Source organism: Ambystoma mexicanum, chromosome 10 (genome assembly GCF_040938575.1).
Source record: "Ambystoma mexicanum isolate Mex_15411 chromosome 10, UKY_AmexF1_1, whole genome shotgun sequence".
Taxonomy (NCBI): domain Eukaryota; kingdom Metazoa; phylum Chordata; class Amphibia; order Caudata; family Ambystomatidae; genus Ambystoma; species Ambystoma mexicanum.
Genome location: NC_090932.1, coordinates 929,316,460 through 929,335,508, shown reverse-complemented (window position 1 = coordinate 929,335,508; position 19,049 = coordinate 929,316,460). Strand labels below are relative to the sequence as shown.

Here is a 19,049-nt window from a genome sequence, read left to right as displayed (position 1 = left end):
CATGTACCCCAAACACATGTCCCTGAAGACCCCCATGGAGACCCCATGTATATATGTCTGTGCATATATGTTCAAGACTACAGCATCCTTTCACAAGCGGATTCTCTATTACAAATCTCCTATCTCGTGTGCGCCTATGAAGCTCCTTGTTGCCCAACTTTAGGCGCTACTTGGCACACTACACACCGTCATTGTGTTTATATTGCATTGGCAGATTTGACAATGGGCCTCATTACAAGGTTGCCGGTCCCGTAACAACGGTACTGGTAAGCTTGCTGGTACCCTTGTTACCGGAAAGGCAAACTACAAGGTCTGCTAGTGGGTGCCTGTCGGCGACCTGCCGGACAGAACGGCACACGCGAGAAGACCTACACTGTAGCGCTGGCACTGTTATTAACTGTGCCAGCTCTCCCGGCCTCCCCATTCCCCTTGAGTGCTATGGGGCTCAAATGGGAATGGGGAGTAATAAATACCGGCACCCAGCAATGGGAAATTACCAGGTCCGGCCGGAATGCCCCAGTAATTGCCCATTGCTGGATGCCAGTAAATAATTGACTCCGGCGGCAGCCGTGCCGGTATTTCCCATTATCTTGCTGCACACATGTGAATCTAATATGTATCAACTTAACCACAAAGAAACACTTATCCCTTCCTTATTAACTACACTAGATACATGCTAAATCGCAACATTGCATCAACATCACTGGCACCCCAGTCACTAATAGGGCGCGCAACTCGAACCCCTCTTTCTCATTGGGACCTTTATCGACCACCCAAACAGCATTTAACAAGAATCAAAAACAAAGAAATAACCAATTGTGTATAGAACCTAAAATGCTCACTACATCAGCCTTGGTAAGAAGCTTACATGACTTAGAACTACTGCTGCTCTCTTTGCAAACACCTGATCAAACTGTGATTGTCCCGGAGTTACAAATTCTAGTAAAAGCCCCCCAAAGCCAATGCATTCCCATTCAACAACTATTGAAATTGATATCCCATGTATTAATAACCATAGCTTGCAGCTTTTATAACTACATTCACACACTGGCGTAGCGGGGGGCCCAGGCATGTCCTGGGAGGCCCCTCAGACAAAAAAAGAAAATAAACATTTTGAAAAAAGATTTTAAAAAAGGAAACAAATAGTTTCTTTTTGAAGTCCCTTTGACTTCATAAAGAAATTATTTCTGTTACAGTCTAGAAAAAGACTATTTCTTTCTGAAGTCTGAGGGCTCATCGACCGGATGACATGTTAGCCTACGGGTGGGGGGAGCCCAATGACTTCAAAAAGAAATAGTTTATTTTTGAAGTCACTGCCTTCATAAAGAAATTATTTCTGTTCCGGTTCGGTCCTTTAACGGAAAACATTTCTTTATGAAGTCAGAGTGACTTCAAAAAGAAACCATTTCTTTTCTTTTTTAAGCAATGGAGCTCCCCTCGACCCCATGAAACGGAGGCCTCCAGATCCTCTGCAGATGACGGGAACAAGCATTCCTGCCTGCTGCATGGAGCTGAAGGTCTCGTTCCCTGGACCAACGGATTAAAGGTAAGAAAATGTATTTTCTTTAAATGGGTGTGCGTGAATGTAAGTGTGTGCATACATTTGTATATAATGTAATGTGCATTAATGAGTGAGTGCATAATGTAGCCTGGGTATGATTGTGTGAGCGTATGGTGAAAGGGTGCACACTAAAATGTATCGGTGGCTAGGTGTGCATGTGTGAGTGTATGGTGAAAAGGTGCACTTAAATGTATGGGTGGCTGCCTGTATGGTGAAAAGGTGCATACTTAAATGTATGGGTGGCTGGGTGTGCGTGTATGTGTATGGTGAATATTGTGTGTGCTTGTGTTCAGGGGCTCAACAAAACCTACATTTAGTGGAGGGGGGCTAAGCCTTCAAATGTCGGCGAGAGGCGCTAACTTATTTGTTAGGGGGCATCTAACTTCTTTGTGCATTCTAATGAGACTATTTTAGTGTAGCTTTAATGTTACAAGTGGTTAACTCTCTCCTTTAAGTCTGAAAGCACCCACTTATGGACTGCTGCGAGAATGAGCAGTCTCCTGTCCCCGCTCTACCCTGCCAATAATTCCCCAGGCATGCAAGTACTAACCCACATTACGATTTAAACTGCCTAAAAACTAACAGTGAAATGCTTTATGTTTGTAATTGCTGGGCTTTTGCTAACGACGAAACACAGGCGCTGTTTAACATCTGTGTGCTGTTCTGTCTGGCACGGCTTTGTAGGTCAGCCAGGTCGAGTCAACATAGCCCAACATTTAACACGATTGGGGAGAGCACTGAAGCCCAGTCAGGTCAATAGTGTTGTGCCACTGCTTGTATTTAATGCCATGATTACTTATTGGTAATCTTCAATACTTGTAACCCCATTCTTCCTTGTCGCAGTACTTGTGTATGAGGCGCTTTGCCTCATAAATAAGTACTGGGATGAGATAGCGGGACATGGAGGTAATGCCTGGTTTAGTTACCTGAAATCTCCAATACTCTTAGCCCCTCTCTTCCTTGTCCTACTACTTACCTATGATGCAAGGTGCCTCATACATCAGCCCTCGGACAAGAAAGAGGGGTGTGGAGGTAATTCGGGCCGATGTGCTGATTTTGGGGGTTGGGACAGAGGGTTGGAGGGAGAGCGGATGTGTGGGATGGGGGGCATGGATTGCGTGATAAATCGTAATGGTCATTCATCTCCAGGCTAAGCAGCCATGATATGTGATATTAGTGGCTAGAGAAGCATTTTGATGCAGCCAGTCTAGTCATTTCTTAGTTTGGACTGACTTTTTTCTAACTGGGCATTTCTGATAAAGCAGTCCTGCTAAGTGTAATTACCTGGATAGACTGGCATTTGGGTGCTGCCAGTGTAGTAGTTTCTTACTGTGGCATTGTTTATTTGTCTGGGCATCTGTGATCAAAACAACCATGAAAAGTGTTATTGCTTCGACTGGCATTTTGGTGCAACCAGTCTAGGTATGTCTAAATGTAGCCTGGCATGCTTTACTGTAATATGTTATTACATGTCTAGACTGGTCTATAATGTGTAGCCAGTTGGACATGTTTTCATTGTGGCACGGCATTTTTGATAACAACACATTAAATTAATTAAAGCATTAACGTTTCTGTGCACGGTTGATGACTTGCATGTATTGGATTTTTGGACTGGTGATACCCTACAAAACAATTCCAAAGTCTTGTTAGGCTATTTTTCTTAGCGAGCGTGCTGTATAATGAATTAAAACACATATGTATATGCTTCTCCTAGTACAGTGTGCAGCATACCCCTGAAGCAGCACGTTTGTGAGTATTGCGCAAGCGTGGTAACCTAGGCCGGCCCAGAGTGTGGCGCCACCTATGATTTGTTGCCAGGCTGATGGGGAGGAGGGGGGCGCCTCAGCATGGCTCGCAGGGGCTCCCCCAAATTTCAGCAATGTGTATTGTGATAGCAAAGTCCATCTACAGGGTGAGCTATTAGGGTGAAACCAAATGTGAATGGCTATTGCTGGAGGTACCATGCATTGATGCTAAGGGATTCTACAAAACAATTTGGGTTCAGTGTTTAAGGCAGCTAAAAATAAAAAAAATCGGGGTTTGCTGGGGTGTCCTGCGACTTTTTTGTCAGGAGACATTTTTGCGAGGACATTATTACATGGAACCCTGTAATGGAGGACCAAGGCTCTTCATTGGGAAACAATCCAATATAGCAAACACAACGAGGTAAATTAACAGGAATACAAGCCACGAGGAAGTCACATGGGGTTACCCGTGCATTTATACACAGCTTACCAGAGGTGATGGGCCAGTGGCGACAGCCTCAAGAAAAGACTCTACGGAAGGATGCAGTTTGAAGGAAACGAGGCTGTTTGCTGCGCAGCAATTGTGACGTTTTCTACCGTGATGTTTACCCTGTGAGCAGAGGAAACCAAAAGCTGTGAGAATCGTGCCATCACTCAACTTACAAAAGCACCAGAAAAATAAGAATGGTGCTACGGGAAAATGTTTTGGTACACAAAAGACACGAGATAGACTTCTCAAAATCATCTTTAAATTCACTAAGCACATTTTATTCACTGAAACACATTAAAAACACATCGATGGAGTCTCCTTTTTTACCGGGTCGGCTCAGACCGGATATATCATATGTTGCGTTTAGGTGAAAATGGAAAACGCACGACTGATGACAGCGCTCGTTCGGGATGGGATTACTTCACGTGTTGTCACATGAGCTGCTCATATTGTACTGAGTCAGTCTGCTGATACTTGATCTGACGGCTGCTGCCTTCCAAGAATCCGTGCAACTCACTGCTAATGGGCAAGGAAACAGCAGCTGCCTCACTGCTGCCAACACATCATACACTAACAAACAAGCATTCGCAATGCCAACAGTTTTGGATTTTGTGTAGGCATGGCAAAGGCATTACCAGGCAGCTGCAAATTGGTGTGAGTACCTGGCCATATAATAGTGTCTAGCAAATGCCTAATACTAATACACAAGCCAAAACGGTTGGCTTTGCCAATGCGTGTTTTAACAGGACTACATTGAGAGACACTCATAGTGCTTGAAAATCGAGTGCCTGAAGGCAGACGTAGGTGAGATTTTTATTACACCAGCAGCGGTTTACAGCTCCAATTAGTAACTAACCACACAAAAGACTGCTTTGAAAAAACACTGTCAGGCATTTTGAGCACAAAATCTGATAAGAATTGATAAATCTAGCTCAAAGGGATTCCAGGTGGATGTGTCTTGGACGGGCAGGGGCAGGTCGTGGGTGGGAATTGCCATTGGGATTAGCATAACCATGGGCAGTCAATGGGTGGATAAATAGCCAAACAACATCTTCAAGCATTGTGTCCTTCCTAATATGTCATTTCTCGCTAGCTGTACTCTCATGCAATATTTATTCATGTTTTATATCCAGGGCAAACAATGCTCTTTCGATCACAAAAAAACTTACCATAGATAAGAAATCAGATTTGACAGGCAGCCGGGATCTCCTTACAATGAATGGGGTGCGTTTGAGGGACATTCTGAGCAGGTTGTGGGGGGAGTAAATAGAACAGTCACTGGGAACAATACTTAAGTGGACATACATAGATTGAGGACAACGAACATTGTACATTTTTAAGTGCAGGTAGGCGTACGGCCTGCTGTGCTCAGGATCTAACCGTGATGGGTGAAGTGCTAGAGTGGAGGCAAGAGAAGTGAGGAACGGAGGAACAGAGGCTGATAAGAGGCGAGCGAGAAATGTTAGCTAGCAGGCAGATGAGAGGCAGGTTAAGAGTGTAACTCGAAGGCCAGGAGGTAGGCTTTTAGTTCAGTTTTGAACACATCTTTGTGGACTGTTTTGCAGATGACCTGGGATAGAGAATTCCATGCAAGGGGAGCAAGAAGAGAGAAAGAGCGGAAGCGAGAGGAAGCACATGAAGGGAGAAGCGACACAAGGGAGCTCAAGGAGGTAGAGCAGAGATGGAAAGAGGAGGATAGATCCAGTGGTGCCTTACTGTGGATAGATTTGTGAATCAGGAGAAGAAATTTAAATCTGGCCCTGTTTTGCTTCGTTAACCATCCAGCCTGGTGACAGTACGAGGAAGTAGGTGTGAAGTGAGGGAATTCAAAGAGAGTCCTGCTAGCAAAGACTTGTCGAGAGGACAGAAAGCATAGTTGGCGAGACCAAAGAGAATGCTGGCAGAGTAGTCCAGTTTAGAGAAGACAAGAGTGGTTTAGAGATGCTTGGCTGCGTTGAAAGAATGGAAGTGCCTGATTTTCCTAATATTTAGGAGGATGAGGCGAGCTGCTGTTCCAGGTTTGGAGATGAAAGTAGAAAAGGTGTGAGAAGGGTCACAGATGATGCAAGGGTTGCTAGCTGAAGAGGATTAGGGGAAAGTGTCAGGTGGGAACTGGATAGACAGAGGAAGAGATGAGAGAGAGTATTTGGCATGGAAGAAGAGCACCTCTGTTTTGGTAGAGTTTAACATCCGAGAGTGTGAAGCCATCCAATATGTAATGGCAGAGAGACAGTTGGAAATGTTGATAGAGAGATCAGAGGAGAGTTCTGTAAAAGAGAGGAAGTTTTGGGTGTCATCCACAAATAGTTGGTACGAGAACCCAAAAGACATACATGCATATAATGGCATGTGTGGAGCAGCTTCCCAGTTTTGATACCCAGAAGGTAGCTTCCGAGAGATCTGCTGGGCTCCTATAATTAGAGTTTGAGATTTAGATGGGCTTAACGTATGTAGATTTAAGTGCATCCAATGAATAAGGGCCTGAAAACAAGTGCAGATGATATAGAAAGATGTTTGAAGGACGAGCAGCTTGAAAAAGAGCTAGAGGTCATCAGTATAGTTAGACAATTCCATCCGATATATCCCGATCAAGTACATAAGGGAACAACTATAAATGTTCAACAGGACGGTTGATCACCCTTATCTCTGAGGCACTCCACATATGTGTTCCTAAAAGACTGACTGGAATGGGTGTTGAGAGGTGGCTGCCATCCTATCATTTAGGAAGGAGGCTATCCATTGCCTCTTGACGACTGCTTCTGTGTCTGACAATGATTCACTCTCTCAAAATGTGCTGTAAAGCAACTGTAAGTCCCAAAATACTGCAGGCCCTACGTATCCAATACTTTCAAAGGTCACACCATTTGCACAAGTAGGGTTTGTGCACACTTTGCATGACCAATATGCCTCCAGAAAAGACTTTAATCAACTCTGTGTTTGGGAGCTGAAGCTTATCTCATGGTTTATTTATAACCCATAAACTGAACCCCTACTTGGTCAAACTGTGTGGATTGTGACGAGCCTGTGGACGAGGAGTAGTATCCATCCAGACATGAATCTCACAGAATATTTGCCAGACTGTAGACTTCCAAGACTTCTATTAACAGCGCAGCTCTTTTAGTGTTTGTGAAAAACACAGTTGACCACAAATGGGCCCTGTGCCCTGCTGTCTTCCCGTAACGCTGCCGGTGCATTCAAGTCACCAAATCAAAGAACACATGCTTTCTGAGCGTTGGCTTGCTGCTGTCTCAGATCCTGCACAACTTGGTACAAATAGGTCCATACATAGCACCTACGAGCTATAGTAATCAGCAGCATCTCTGGCCTCTGGTCGCCAAGTAACTGAAATGAAGTGGGTCATCTCAGGCCTTATGGCCAAAGAAAGCCTACCTAGCATTAGTCACTGCACTAGCCGTGACAGAAAAGAGGTGAGGGCATCTACATGCGAGTCAGGCGGTAACTGGCCCAGTCTGTGGAGAGTGTTTATATGAAAATGCATGATAGTCTCATCAATTTATCTGCACAGTGTTCTCAACACCTTGCAAGGACAATATTGGATCACAGAAAGCCACCCAATGACCATGTGGAAACCTTCAACAATTCTACGAAATGTACGAAAAGCACTCCAAGTATTTCCATAGTCATCTTGTATCGTATCTGATTTCACTTTACTCTTTCCTGCAACATGTACATAAAGAGTGCACTGATATAGCATCCCGGGGTCAGCCTTCTGTAGTTCTAAGTACATCTTGTGTTTCACTGTAGTCGTGTCAGCCAAATCCACATCTATGAGTTGGCCTTCAATGCTTGACCACAGCTGCCACTAGGGGAGCTAAGGAAAGGTTGCAGGGGACAAGATTTGCCTGGATTATTATAATAATTATTATTATAATTGTTCTTTTATAATGCGTTTATTACCAGAGAGAGTAATTTCTAAGCACGGGATCGGGATTGCGAGCTGTGTTGCGCTGCGTTGTGTTGCTTCCAAGACAGACATGTTGTCCCTGACCTATCCTTCCTCCCCAAGATTAGTGTGTGATCTCATACTCTGAACAGAGGGCTAGAAGTATTTGCCCATACAGATCATGCATCTCATTACTTGCTCAAGATATGCCTTACACATAGGGCTGGTTATACAGTGTGGAAAGGCAAGGTGCCAGGCTGGACCAACAACACAAGGAAGTGCCTGATTTAACCTTGAATCAGCAAGGGTTGCCCTGCGCCCAGCAAGGGGGCAGCAACATGTCACTCCATCTAGGTTGACAAAAATCCTTGCACCAGTCCTGCTGAGACAGTTCTTTTCCAGTTTGTCACTAGTGAACAATGTGCTTGCCTGATATATAATGTATGTTCTCCGTACCAAATCAGATGCTCAAAGGTTACAGTTTTGATTGATAATCAGTCATTTGATAATCCCTTTTTTAATGATGATATCTACATTGGGTATTCTTCAATCATGTGGGTAGGATGAGTCTATTTATATTTCAAACAAAATGAAAAAACACTCTGTGAACCTGCATCTTTTCTGTTTTTGCATTGTTTGTGAACTAATCAGGTAAGCTTCAATGTTGCTGTACTAAAGAGGACATTATTATCCACAACACATAGTAATTGAAGTTTGACAACTGTTCGGAAATATATGATTATCTGCATGTAGCTATAGAGAGTATGTTAAAAGGATAATTCTGGAGGGGGGGGGCAGTCACTCAGTCCGAGCACCTCCTCCATTTTCGAGAAGAACACATACAAATGGTTGGTGCAAGCAAAGTTTACTTTAGTAGCACTCATAGAGTGCAACGTATTCCCGCAACTCGGAATGAGTCCACCCTGGTATTAGCCACACTGCAGATCCCATCATTACGTTCTGGCAACTAGATCTGGCGTGTTCTGTATTTCTGTATTTCAGGGCGATAACTCCACTTTTTCGAGCCACTTTTATGAAGACTCAGAATATTACCTCTTGTGACCTAAGATTCTGAGCCAGCCTGGAATTATTTAAAATAACAGCATGATCAAAATAAAAAAAACAACATACAGAATGGTAGGATGCCATGTGCAGAGGGCTACTGCATCTTCCACGCAGGTGCCCTCGATCCAATGGCCAGTACATAATTGCACTCCCCCCTTATGGTTAACAGTGCATCCCTTGATCAACATTAATCAGTCATACCTGATAGTGAGCGCTGGCTTGCTGTGCTGAATTCAAAGTGACCTTGCAAAGTGTACAAGTAAGAGGCTGACAAAGGTCTCCTAGCTCAAGGCCCTGCTCCGGTTCTTTTGAAAGCTCAGTGTCATGTGTACATTCCAAGATGTTCTCACCAAACTCCCTTTGTGGTGGTTCACATAATTTCTTGGGGGAAAGTGGCAAGATCGCTGTGGAAGGTGTGGCCACTGAGACAGATGCTGGAATGGTAGGCTGCTCGGCATGGAATGAAGGGTTTTCATGCCGCTGCGCAATCATTTGTGTAAAAGAAGCCTCAGGTGTTCTTTGTCTGCAGGTGCCTCACATTGAAATCTGGAAAAAAGACATGTTGGATCCATCACACTATGTCGGATTGGAAATATTTATATGAATAGAACATAGCAACACACGGTGGCTTGGTTAAAAGGTTGTTACAGAAATCCCATTCATTACACAATGTCACGATTCTCCGTGCTTAAAGATCATACATGTAATTCCTCAGCGGACTGTTTCATGCACTGAAACTTCTGCTTCCCTTCATCTGTAACATTGTGATGAGACAAGTGGTGATTGGACGCACCCATTAACTCCGCACCAATCACTGCTGCAACCTTCTGCAGTTGGGTTTACCAGACACATTCCACCAAACATCTCATCTTCCTCAAGATTTCTGCCACCTTGCACTTGCTTAACTATAACATTCTGGCCTTGATCTTCTCTCTCACTCTCTCTCTCTCTCTCTCTCTCTCTCTCTCTCTGTTTATTTCTCTATCTATCTCTCTCTTTCTCTCTCTCTCTCTCTTTATTTCTCTCTCTCTATCTCTCTCTCTCAATCTCTCTCTCTCTTTCTCTCTCCCCTTTGCATCAACTCCACCCTCCTTGTACCATAATTTAAGTTCATCCTTTGAAATCTGGAGCTACCTCTTTGCTAATCACACTAAAATCTTAATTTCCCCGCTAACCCCCCACAGCAAGACCTCTTGAGGAGCCGACAAGAAATTGGCAGCAAAGCCTTTCCTACGCAGATTTACTTGACCCAGCCACATCACATATGATCTAAGTGCCCTCACCCACTGCACCCAGAAGCACTGTCTCATCTTATTCCCACAGGAAACCATCACCTCCTCAGCCAGAAACCCTGTGATCCGCTTTTACTGTTGCGCTTGACTTTCCTTGCCTTTCCATTTTTCATCAATTCATCTGCTACCTCCGCTTGCTTCCGAATACTCACCACCTGCAAAATCTGATCCCACATTTGGGCAAGACATTAACTACTACAGCAGTCCTCGGTACAATAGAATTCTGTGACAATCACCTCACTCGTTTCTCCCAGAACTAAGTGACATAGCAGGTGTAAAGTGTAACTATACATTCTGTAGTGTACATTGAAAACCATAAAAAGTCTTCATGGTAGTGGTAATAAATATGCTAACCCATCATTTATACCCTATCGAAAAATGATCAACTTTGCCAACCATCCCCCGGACAGTTGCCTGAAATATGCGCCTACATCTGCATTCCTACTTCAGGCTTACATCAGCACCTCGATAACACCTTCAACCTAGTAATCAGATTTGTCAATGGCTAACTGGACACATTATTTCATATCTCCATGCTACCCTCTCCTACCATTGACCCAACATAGACTACAGACCCCAAACCTCCTACATTATGTCCAGGTACAGATCCTCTTCTAGACCAGCACCACTCATTTTGAAAAGGTCTAAGGGTGACCACCTCCCTTAGCACCTTCAAAACAGACATAAAGAACCACCTCCTCCAAAGTTCAATTTGCTGACCATAGACCGGAAATATGCTGTGAAATATTTTTTGAGGAGAGGATTTTTAGATGTATCCTGTGCTTAGAGTTTCAATCTGCATTGCCCAGCAGCATAGATGGCGAGTGGCCGCATGTCGGATATGACATCTTTAGCCAGCCACTTTGCTTTCTGGGACATGTACTAATTCTCATTATAAAAGTATTACATAACAAAAGCTATCGGTGTAAAAGCTTTTCTAGAACCAGCTTAAAGACATGGAATGCTCTACCACTTGAGCTGAGGTCAGAACACAACAATCACAAATTTGGAAAGAAGCGTTACAGTCTGTTTTTCCAATCCCACACAGCACCAACCCCTACTTGTTTTCTCTATTCACTTTGCATAATTTTATCTGTGCGCGTTTGTACACCATAGGGTTTTGTGCTATAGCACTATAGCATAAACACAAAAAGAAACAGGTTGGGTTATATGGTTTGGTAGACTAGGGTTTGGGGTGCATTTTGGGGTTGGAGGTGAAAGGTTGGGGGCAGAGTTTGAGGTTATAGGTTGTGGTTATGGAGGTGATCTTTGGACATTTAAAAGGCAAACACCATTACATTCCACAGTTCCAACGCCTCTCTCACACATTGTGTCCCTTCTGCTTATCCTGGTGGTGTCCTCCAGCCCCTTTGCCCAAATCACCCACCATACTCCTGTTCCCAGTGCTGTCCTGCAGCAATCCTCCAGCTAGCCCCACTGGAAACCTCATTTTGAAACTCCCACCCCTTTTTACATGGCTGCAATTTAAATATCATTGTCCTGTCTCTCATACCACTGTGCTAAAACCTCAGATCAACCTAGTCCAGCTATCAATCACCATTCTTATAACAATGGAGACTAATTCCAGAAGTTCAGAAGGCCATCTGGACACTTCCATAGCTTGTCTGTTCCCTCTCTTTGTCTATGCCCACAGTTCTGCTGCCATCTCTCAGAAACAAAATGAAAGTTTGTGAAGCTTAACAGTCATGGGCCTCCCATAACGCTATGCGAGTAAGAGCACCATAATAAAAGGTCCTTTGGTGCATGGCTGCACACGTGTTATGGCATGTATATGGCGTGTTGCATGTGTATGGTGTGTGTCATGTGTATGGTGTGTGGCAGGCCTTTATTTTAGGGACGGAAGACATGCGTACTGGGCCAAGCTTTCCGACCCTCTAAAACATCTCTTGGTAGGTCCAAAGCTGGCAAACTCTCTGCTCTACTCCTGATCTTCAGTTAGCAAAGAGGAAGCCTTTTTAGTTCAAGCAATTGAGGTCTTGCAGCTTGTATCCGCCTTCTGAAAGAGGCACATGGGTCGATTTCTGATGACCATGTGTTGTGGTCTCAGTACTGATCGCCTGACAAACCCCTGGACAAAAGTCTGACACAATTATGACAATACCCTGAATGCCTGATGTTCTTTGCCCGGATGGAAAAAAGTTCCAAAAGGCACATCTGGGCACAGGTCCTATACATGGTGAGGCACAGCCTGGAACTGATCTCTGACTGCCCCTGTACACTGAGAAAGGAGAAAAGAGGTCCCGTATTTTCGTATTGTAGGGATGATATATCTCAAGTGAAAATGTTATTCCTCTCAAAACCTGAAGCACTTAGAGAATTGAGTTGCTGGTCAGCTCGCCCTCGCTCTGTCTACCTACTGTTCCTTGACTCTTGTTGCACATTGTGCATTATGCATCTTTTTGTTGGGTGAAATGAAGAGAGAACGTGGGCGAGGGAGACAAGTGGAGAGAGAGAGAGAGAGAGAAAGCGAGAGAGAAAGAGAAAGAGAGAGAGAGAGAGAGAGAGACACAGAGAGAGAGAGAGAGAGAGAGAGAGAGAGAGAGAGAGAGAGAGACTTAACGATCAGCGAAGTAACAGAATACAAATCTGAAATACCTGCAGGGGCTAGGATGGATGCATGTCGCAAATGCCTTTAAATACTTTGTATTATGTCTCATTTTCACATCAGAGATAAATATATGGATACATTTCATCCCCATCTTAGGCTTTGACTCTTTCTGCTAAGTCAGACATATAGATGTTTCAACTGTGTTTATTAAAGAAAAGAAAACCTCAACTAGCCCTATCTCTTAAACGAAGCAAGCTTCAAAGGAAATAATAAGGGTTGTTCATCAGGATGTCTCAAATAAATTCTGTCCTCTGCCCAAAACCTCTTTTATCCTATACTAGCCCTACAGCTAACACTAAACATTGTGCTCATGTGAAAGTTGTCTTCACTATACTCTGGGTGACTGGATTCTAACAGCCCCTTCCTCCCACCCCCATGCCTGAATTCTGTCTTTTGGTTCCCACTCTCTCTTTCAGCCCCCAGCCTGATGGAAATGTTCAAATAAGGGTACTTGCGTCTTTTTTTCCTCCTGGAGAATGTTACTCGGTAGGTATCGCCATGCAAACTGTCTTAATAGTTCAAAAAGTTCCTTTCCACTGAGCAGTGGTTTCAACTCGGGATGCTGCAGTATTTGACACCCTATTCAGTCTCTAGTTCACGCTGGTCCAATGTGTTCACTTTGGTTCCTTAGCCCAAGCTGAGCTATCTGGCACTCCAGGCCAGTGGTTGCTGCCGCATCTTCCACCCCCTTGGTACTTTCTGTGTCAGCCCCTCACATGCTATTTGCGATCTCAGCCCCTGCTAGGATTCTTCTCTGGGTCTTATCCCACTTGCACAATATGCTTCGTGTTAGCCCCTTACATGCTATTCTCAATCTCAACCCCTCGCAGACTATTCACAATCTCAGCTTCTCGCAGGCTATACTCAATCTCAGCACCTTCCGGGCTATTCTCAATCTTTGCACGTCGCTGGCTATTCTTAATCTCAGCCCCTCACAAGCTTCCTTGGTGTCTCTCCGCTCACCTTCTGCTTCCCCTGTATGGCCGCGTACCTGTGTTGCTGCGGCGCCAGTGCATGTCGGGTAAGGCAACGTCTTGTGGTCCTGTGGCACCGCGACTCAGGCTTCCTCATGGTTTGTTCCTTGCCCTCAGTTTTCATGTCGGCCATGGACAGGACTTCGGTGTCAGGATTGCTAGATGCCCGAAAGCCACTCCGGGGGTGGTTGGTTGCTCCTGAGGTCAGGCACACCTAGGCTCTCGGCCTTCCTCGTGGGCTCCATACCCACCACGCCTCCAATGTGGTCCTGCTTCTATGTTGTTGTGTGCGATACGTTCCCTCCCCTGCGCTCCGACGCAGACAACTGGGCTTCACCAACTTGCTGGTGCTTTTTTCTTCTGCATGGACCCGAGCATTTTCAGTTCCCTAGTGGAACAAGAGACCCATTGCTCCTGGGCATCAGATGGAGCGTCGATAGACTGGGCTTAGAAACCAGGCCAATCCCCTTAAAAGGGCCCTGCACATTTTGACATAGTTCGATTGCATTATATCCCTCAAGCATTTGACAGTCCGCATGCCAGGGGAGTGTAGAAGCACCTCTGCTTGGGGATATCTCGTCCCGTAAGGGGGTCCACCCCAGTGAGATCCCGCTTGCTCTATCCCCTAGGGAGTGTTTTGCATAGCTTAGACATAAACGGTGTGGCTCCCCTTTGGGGAGAAGTGACGAAATCCCTGGATTAATCACATTTTTCAAAATGCCCCTATGAGAAAAGGGAAGGGGACACATTGCACAAATGATGGGCCATGGCTGCTTTGCATAATATCAAAGAGCAGTTCCAGGAACATAATTGGACCACAGAACTATAGACTTGAGAAATATATTTCAGGAACAATGGTTATGACCTTCAATCACCAAGTACATGATGCGTGCTGAGCTTGGTGCTCATCACATTTTTCACAACATTCACCCTAACAGTAAATTTTACTGTGACTAGGTGCTCAATAACCTCATGACAACAGCTATTTAGTTTAAACTTTTTATCAGAGAATCGAAATACCTGCAAGGTAATTGGGGTTCTCAGTCTGGGGGTAATCCCTGCACCCTATTCCAAACTTAGGCTCCCACTTACATAGTACAGACTCCAGCTTCTGCCACAAGGTTTCTGCTAAACTGGTTGACTACAGTCATGGTACCCCATCTATCTGGTGCAATTCCTCAGATGGGAAGACCTATGGGCCTAAGACGGCTGACTCTCTCTCTGGCCTTTTATGGGACCTATTCAGGGAGCATGGTTGTTCTGTGGTTTCTCCTGATGGTGACCGACCCCTCAGCTTCTCCTCATTTGCCTGTCTCTTCTATAACACACATCCTCCTTCTCTCTCTCTCTCCCTCTCTTATCTCTCACTCCACACTTCGTCCACTGGTCTTACTGTTCTTCTATCACCAGCTCTCCAACTGTTCTCTCCCCATTATCTATACTCCTCTTCCTGGTCTTATTTATTATATTTTATTTATTCACTTCTAGCACGCCATAGCCCGCGGGCATCAGGGCGCACTTTTGCACTAAGACATTTCTGAGATAAACGGGACAAACGAGGAATCATAAATCGGGGAGGGATTTATTCAAACAATAGTGTTTCCAGCTTTTTTCTGAACACTATGGGCCTGATTCATAGAACGTTTTCCAATGAGATTACTCCATTGTAAAGCACTTCTGTGAATCAGGCCCTATGGGGTTTTCTTCCATGCAGAGGCTCACTGGGAGAGAATTATCTACCATTTCCTCCGCTTCTTTCCACACAGGGGATGGCAAGCAGTTGTGCTGTGCTAGAGCGTAAAATTCTGCTGGGGTTATGTCACGTCAGTCATTGTTTTAAGTATTCAGGGGTGTTACCATATATAGACATTTGTGGATCAGTGAAAGAATTTTAAATTGAATCCTCTTTTACTCAGGCAGCCAGCTAAGGTATCTCTGAAAGTTGCTGACATGTTCTTTATGGAGATATTGCATATTACCCTGACGGCATCGTTCTGGATAATCTGGAGTTCATGCACATTTTCCTTACTGGCTCCACTGAGCAGAGCATTGCAATAGTCCAGGCGGGGAATTATAATGGCTCGAACTAAACATTCACAGTTCTTACATGAGACTAGTGAGTTGAGCGATGCATCCAACACAGTGCCAAGCGTCTTAACTCTTTCGACTACTGGAATAAGACAGTCGTCCACTTTGAAACTTGTGTAGGACTGATTAAGTTTGTCCTTTGCTTGTTTTGTGCCAAAAAGCTGGAGCTCGGTTTTTGAGCAGTTGCGGCGCATCCAGTTGTTAACCATCCATCCCCTGATGGATGTGTAGATAGAATTGAGATTTGCTGAGTCTGTAGTATTGTCTCTACAAAGGTCCATTATTAATTGGAAATCATCAGCATAGTTAGTGAAATGCAAGCCCTTTATTTCCAATTGTTCGCATAAAAGTTTTATATATATGTTGAAGAGTGCCGGAGAAATGCATGCCCCTTGGGGACTCCATAGTTGATTGGGGCTGATTTAGAGCAGACATATTTTCGAGCTTCCTTCGCTTAGAAAGGAATTAATCCATTCAATAGTATGGTCAGAGCAGTTCCCGGTGGTTGCCAGTGTTTTAAGCAAACAGAAGTGGTCTATCAGATCGAAAGCGGCTGGGAGATCCAAAAGAATCATGAGCCCTGTTTTGCTTTCGTCAACCTTTCCAGCATTTTTGTTTGTAAATTGAGCAGGGCACTTTCTGTCCTGTGATGCTCATAAATCCCGGCTGTTTTAGGTGGAAGGCTGATGTTTCCAGATGGGTCTATAGATGCAATGCAGCAACATTATCTAGGATTTTCAGTAAGAACAGTGTATTTGTAATCAGCCTTAGATTAGCTAAGTCCTTAGGGCTGAGTCCAGGTTTCTTTGCAAGGGGAGTTACTGCTTCCTCCTTAATGGCTGTTGGCACTTTTCTGTGTGCAAAGGAGGCATTGACAAATGGTGTAAGAAAGGGAGCGAAACGTTTACTATTGGTTAGCATGATCTTAGTTGGTATAAGGTCTCCTGGACAAGGTGTGGGCCTTAAATTAGATAATATTTTCTCAATTTTTTCAATAGAGATGGTTTTTAACGAAATCTCTGGAGACACCTTTCCCTTTCTTTGGTTGTTCTCGCGATTTTGTTCAGGCGATTTCACTCAATTGTTCTACCAGTTTATAATTTTGTTACGTGACAAAGTACTTTATCCTGAAATGCTTTTTGTACATTTTCACCGTCTACTATCTCACGGACAAAGGGATGGCATAGGGCTGTTGGTTTATCCCATTTCCTATATATTTCAAATAATGTCCTAGTACTAGTGCCTGCATTCTCGATTTGATTATTATAAAAATGTTTTTAGTATCTAAGATTTTGGTTCTGTATGTTTTTTCCACACATTTTCATCTCGTCCTATTTTCTGCTGTTTTATTTTTGGTCCAGGCTCGCTTTGTTTTCTTTACTTTTTTAGGGTGCTTATTTGTGGGGTAAACCAATGTTGCTGGTTTGGATGATTGATCTTAGATCTGAGAAGGGTGCTTTTATCAAGCAGCGTGGAGATATGAAATTGGTAGGTTTCTGCCAGTTTGCATGGATGGTCTAGATCAGACGAGGCGATTATGATGGAGTCAGATTTCTAGATCTGTGGTGTTAAGTTTGTTGAACTTCCTATTTGCTACTTTTTGGCGGCTATCGCGCAGAGGACTGGCTATTTCTGGTAGTTTTAGTGTACAGTCTGTGATAGAATAGTCCAACAGATGAATGCTTTAGTTTCAATATGACTAATACTGCTGTTGCATGTTGTCACCGAATCTATGATGTGTCCTTTCATATGAGTCGGTTCTTTGTTTTGAATTAAGATGCCCATGTTGGCGAAATGTTGTTCAAACTCAATGGCATCCTTGTCCTTTCTATCCCCTTTCCACCCATTTAGGTCTCCTAGAAAAATTTGTGAAGGTATTCGGTTGATTCAGAGGGGTCACGAGGTGGTTTACCTCTTCATTGAAAGATGGCATGTCAGAAGGGGGATGGTAAATTAATACAAAGTTGACACAGTTATTATTGGTGGGAGACAGTTTTACGTGAACAATTTCACATCTCGTACATTCCATGCTAGATTCGAAAAGTCCAAGCTCTTTTTTTTCTTATGATTGCTACCCCACTCCCCTGGCCCTTTAGGCTGTTTTTGCAAAAGAAGTTATATCCCTGGGGAGTAGCTAGATTTACACTTGGGACATTTCCTTCTTGCAGCTAAGTCTCAGTGATATACATAATGTCTACCTTATTATCAGCAACGTAATCGTGTATCGCTAGGGGATGTTTTGGTAGTGAACGGATGTTTAGCAGGGATACCTTTAATTGATTGGGCATGATCTCTTCACAGCTTTCATTTAGCTCCAGAGGACTTGGTGTGGAGTTAATGTTAGTTGGTTTTCTGGATGAGGCCAGCTGAGGGTTTTCCAGTGTCCCTCCCAGGGGGCGCAGGTAAGGCGAGCGCAGACCAGTCTCATGTGCGCAACCGTGGAGGCCCTGTAGATGCCGAGTTCGCAAAGGACTGCCTGGTCCCGAGAGCTGACCGCGCTCAGGTGGAGGGGGGAGCCATAGGTAAGGCTCACTGCCGGGAGGACTCAATGATCTATAGGACACCTGAGTGTACCCTTGCATGAACGACACTGTGGTTGCATGGCCACAGAGGGGGAGGGATATTCTTTTATGGTGTTTAGGACGCATCCTACATGGGGAGGACGATCGGCTGTAGTAGTCGTAGAGTTTACTTCCACCCCTCCCATAGCGAGTGGGTGTGTGGCAGGCACATCTGCGTTGGAGAAGTGTGCGTATGCAGTGGCGGACCCCATTAGATGGGAGTTATACATAGTGCAGGTGATTTTATAATTGTGTCATTTTTGGGGATGAGGTGTTTATGATCTATTGAGGTGTTGAAGGAGGACGCACAATAGGATAATATATGGTGGGTATGTCAGTTGGTCTCACTTTTGGTGTATCATTCCATTCATAGTGGTTAGAGTATTTGTTGGTTTACATGGAGTTATCTAAGGTGGAAGGGTCGACACAAGAGATAACTTGTATATAGTTGCGCTTGGCTTAGTAGTGGAAGACGCAGGGTCGGAGGAGGGGCATGGCCAGGCGTTTGCATATTAACATAGAGCGGTTTGGAAACAGGTGGGCCTGTGGAGAGGACCAGTATTGTACTAACACAGAGCGAGTGGGTGGGCCTGAGTAGTAGGCCAGTGATCATGACAGGTGTTCGTGGACGGGCCTGCATAGAGGGCCAGTGAATGTGGATAAGGTATCAGTGCAAGGAATGGTAAGTATGGACATGTGAAGAGAAGGGAGGGGTATGCAAAAGGGGAGAGTGAGAAGCT

At 44.4% G+C, this 19,049-nt stretch overlaps 1 protein-coding gene across 2 annotated transcripts in view; it reads right to left on the bottom strand.

The window, feature by feature from the left end:
* The window catches only part of ZMAT3 (zinc finger matrin-type 3), a 197,732-nt gene that overhangs the window by 141,391 nt on the left and 37,292 nt on the right, over positions 1-19,049 (bottom strand). For both annotated transcript variants that reach the window (XM_069618697.1, XM_069618696.1), the window contains exons 2-3: positions 8,967-9,311; positions 3,797-3,916 (exon numbers count right to left, since the gene is read on the bottom strand). In XM_069618697.1, the coding sequence (XP_069474798.1) occupies positions 3,797-3,916; positions 8,967-9,257 (411 nt within the window). In that variant the 5' untranslated portion in view covers positions 9,258-9,311. The remainder of the gene's footprint in view (positions 1-3,796; positions 3,917-8,966; positions 9,312-19,049) is intronic.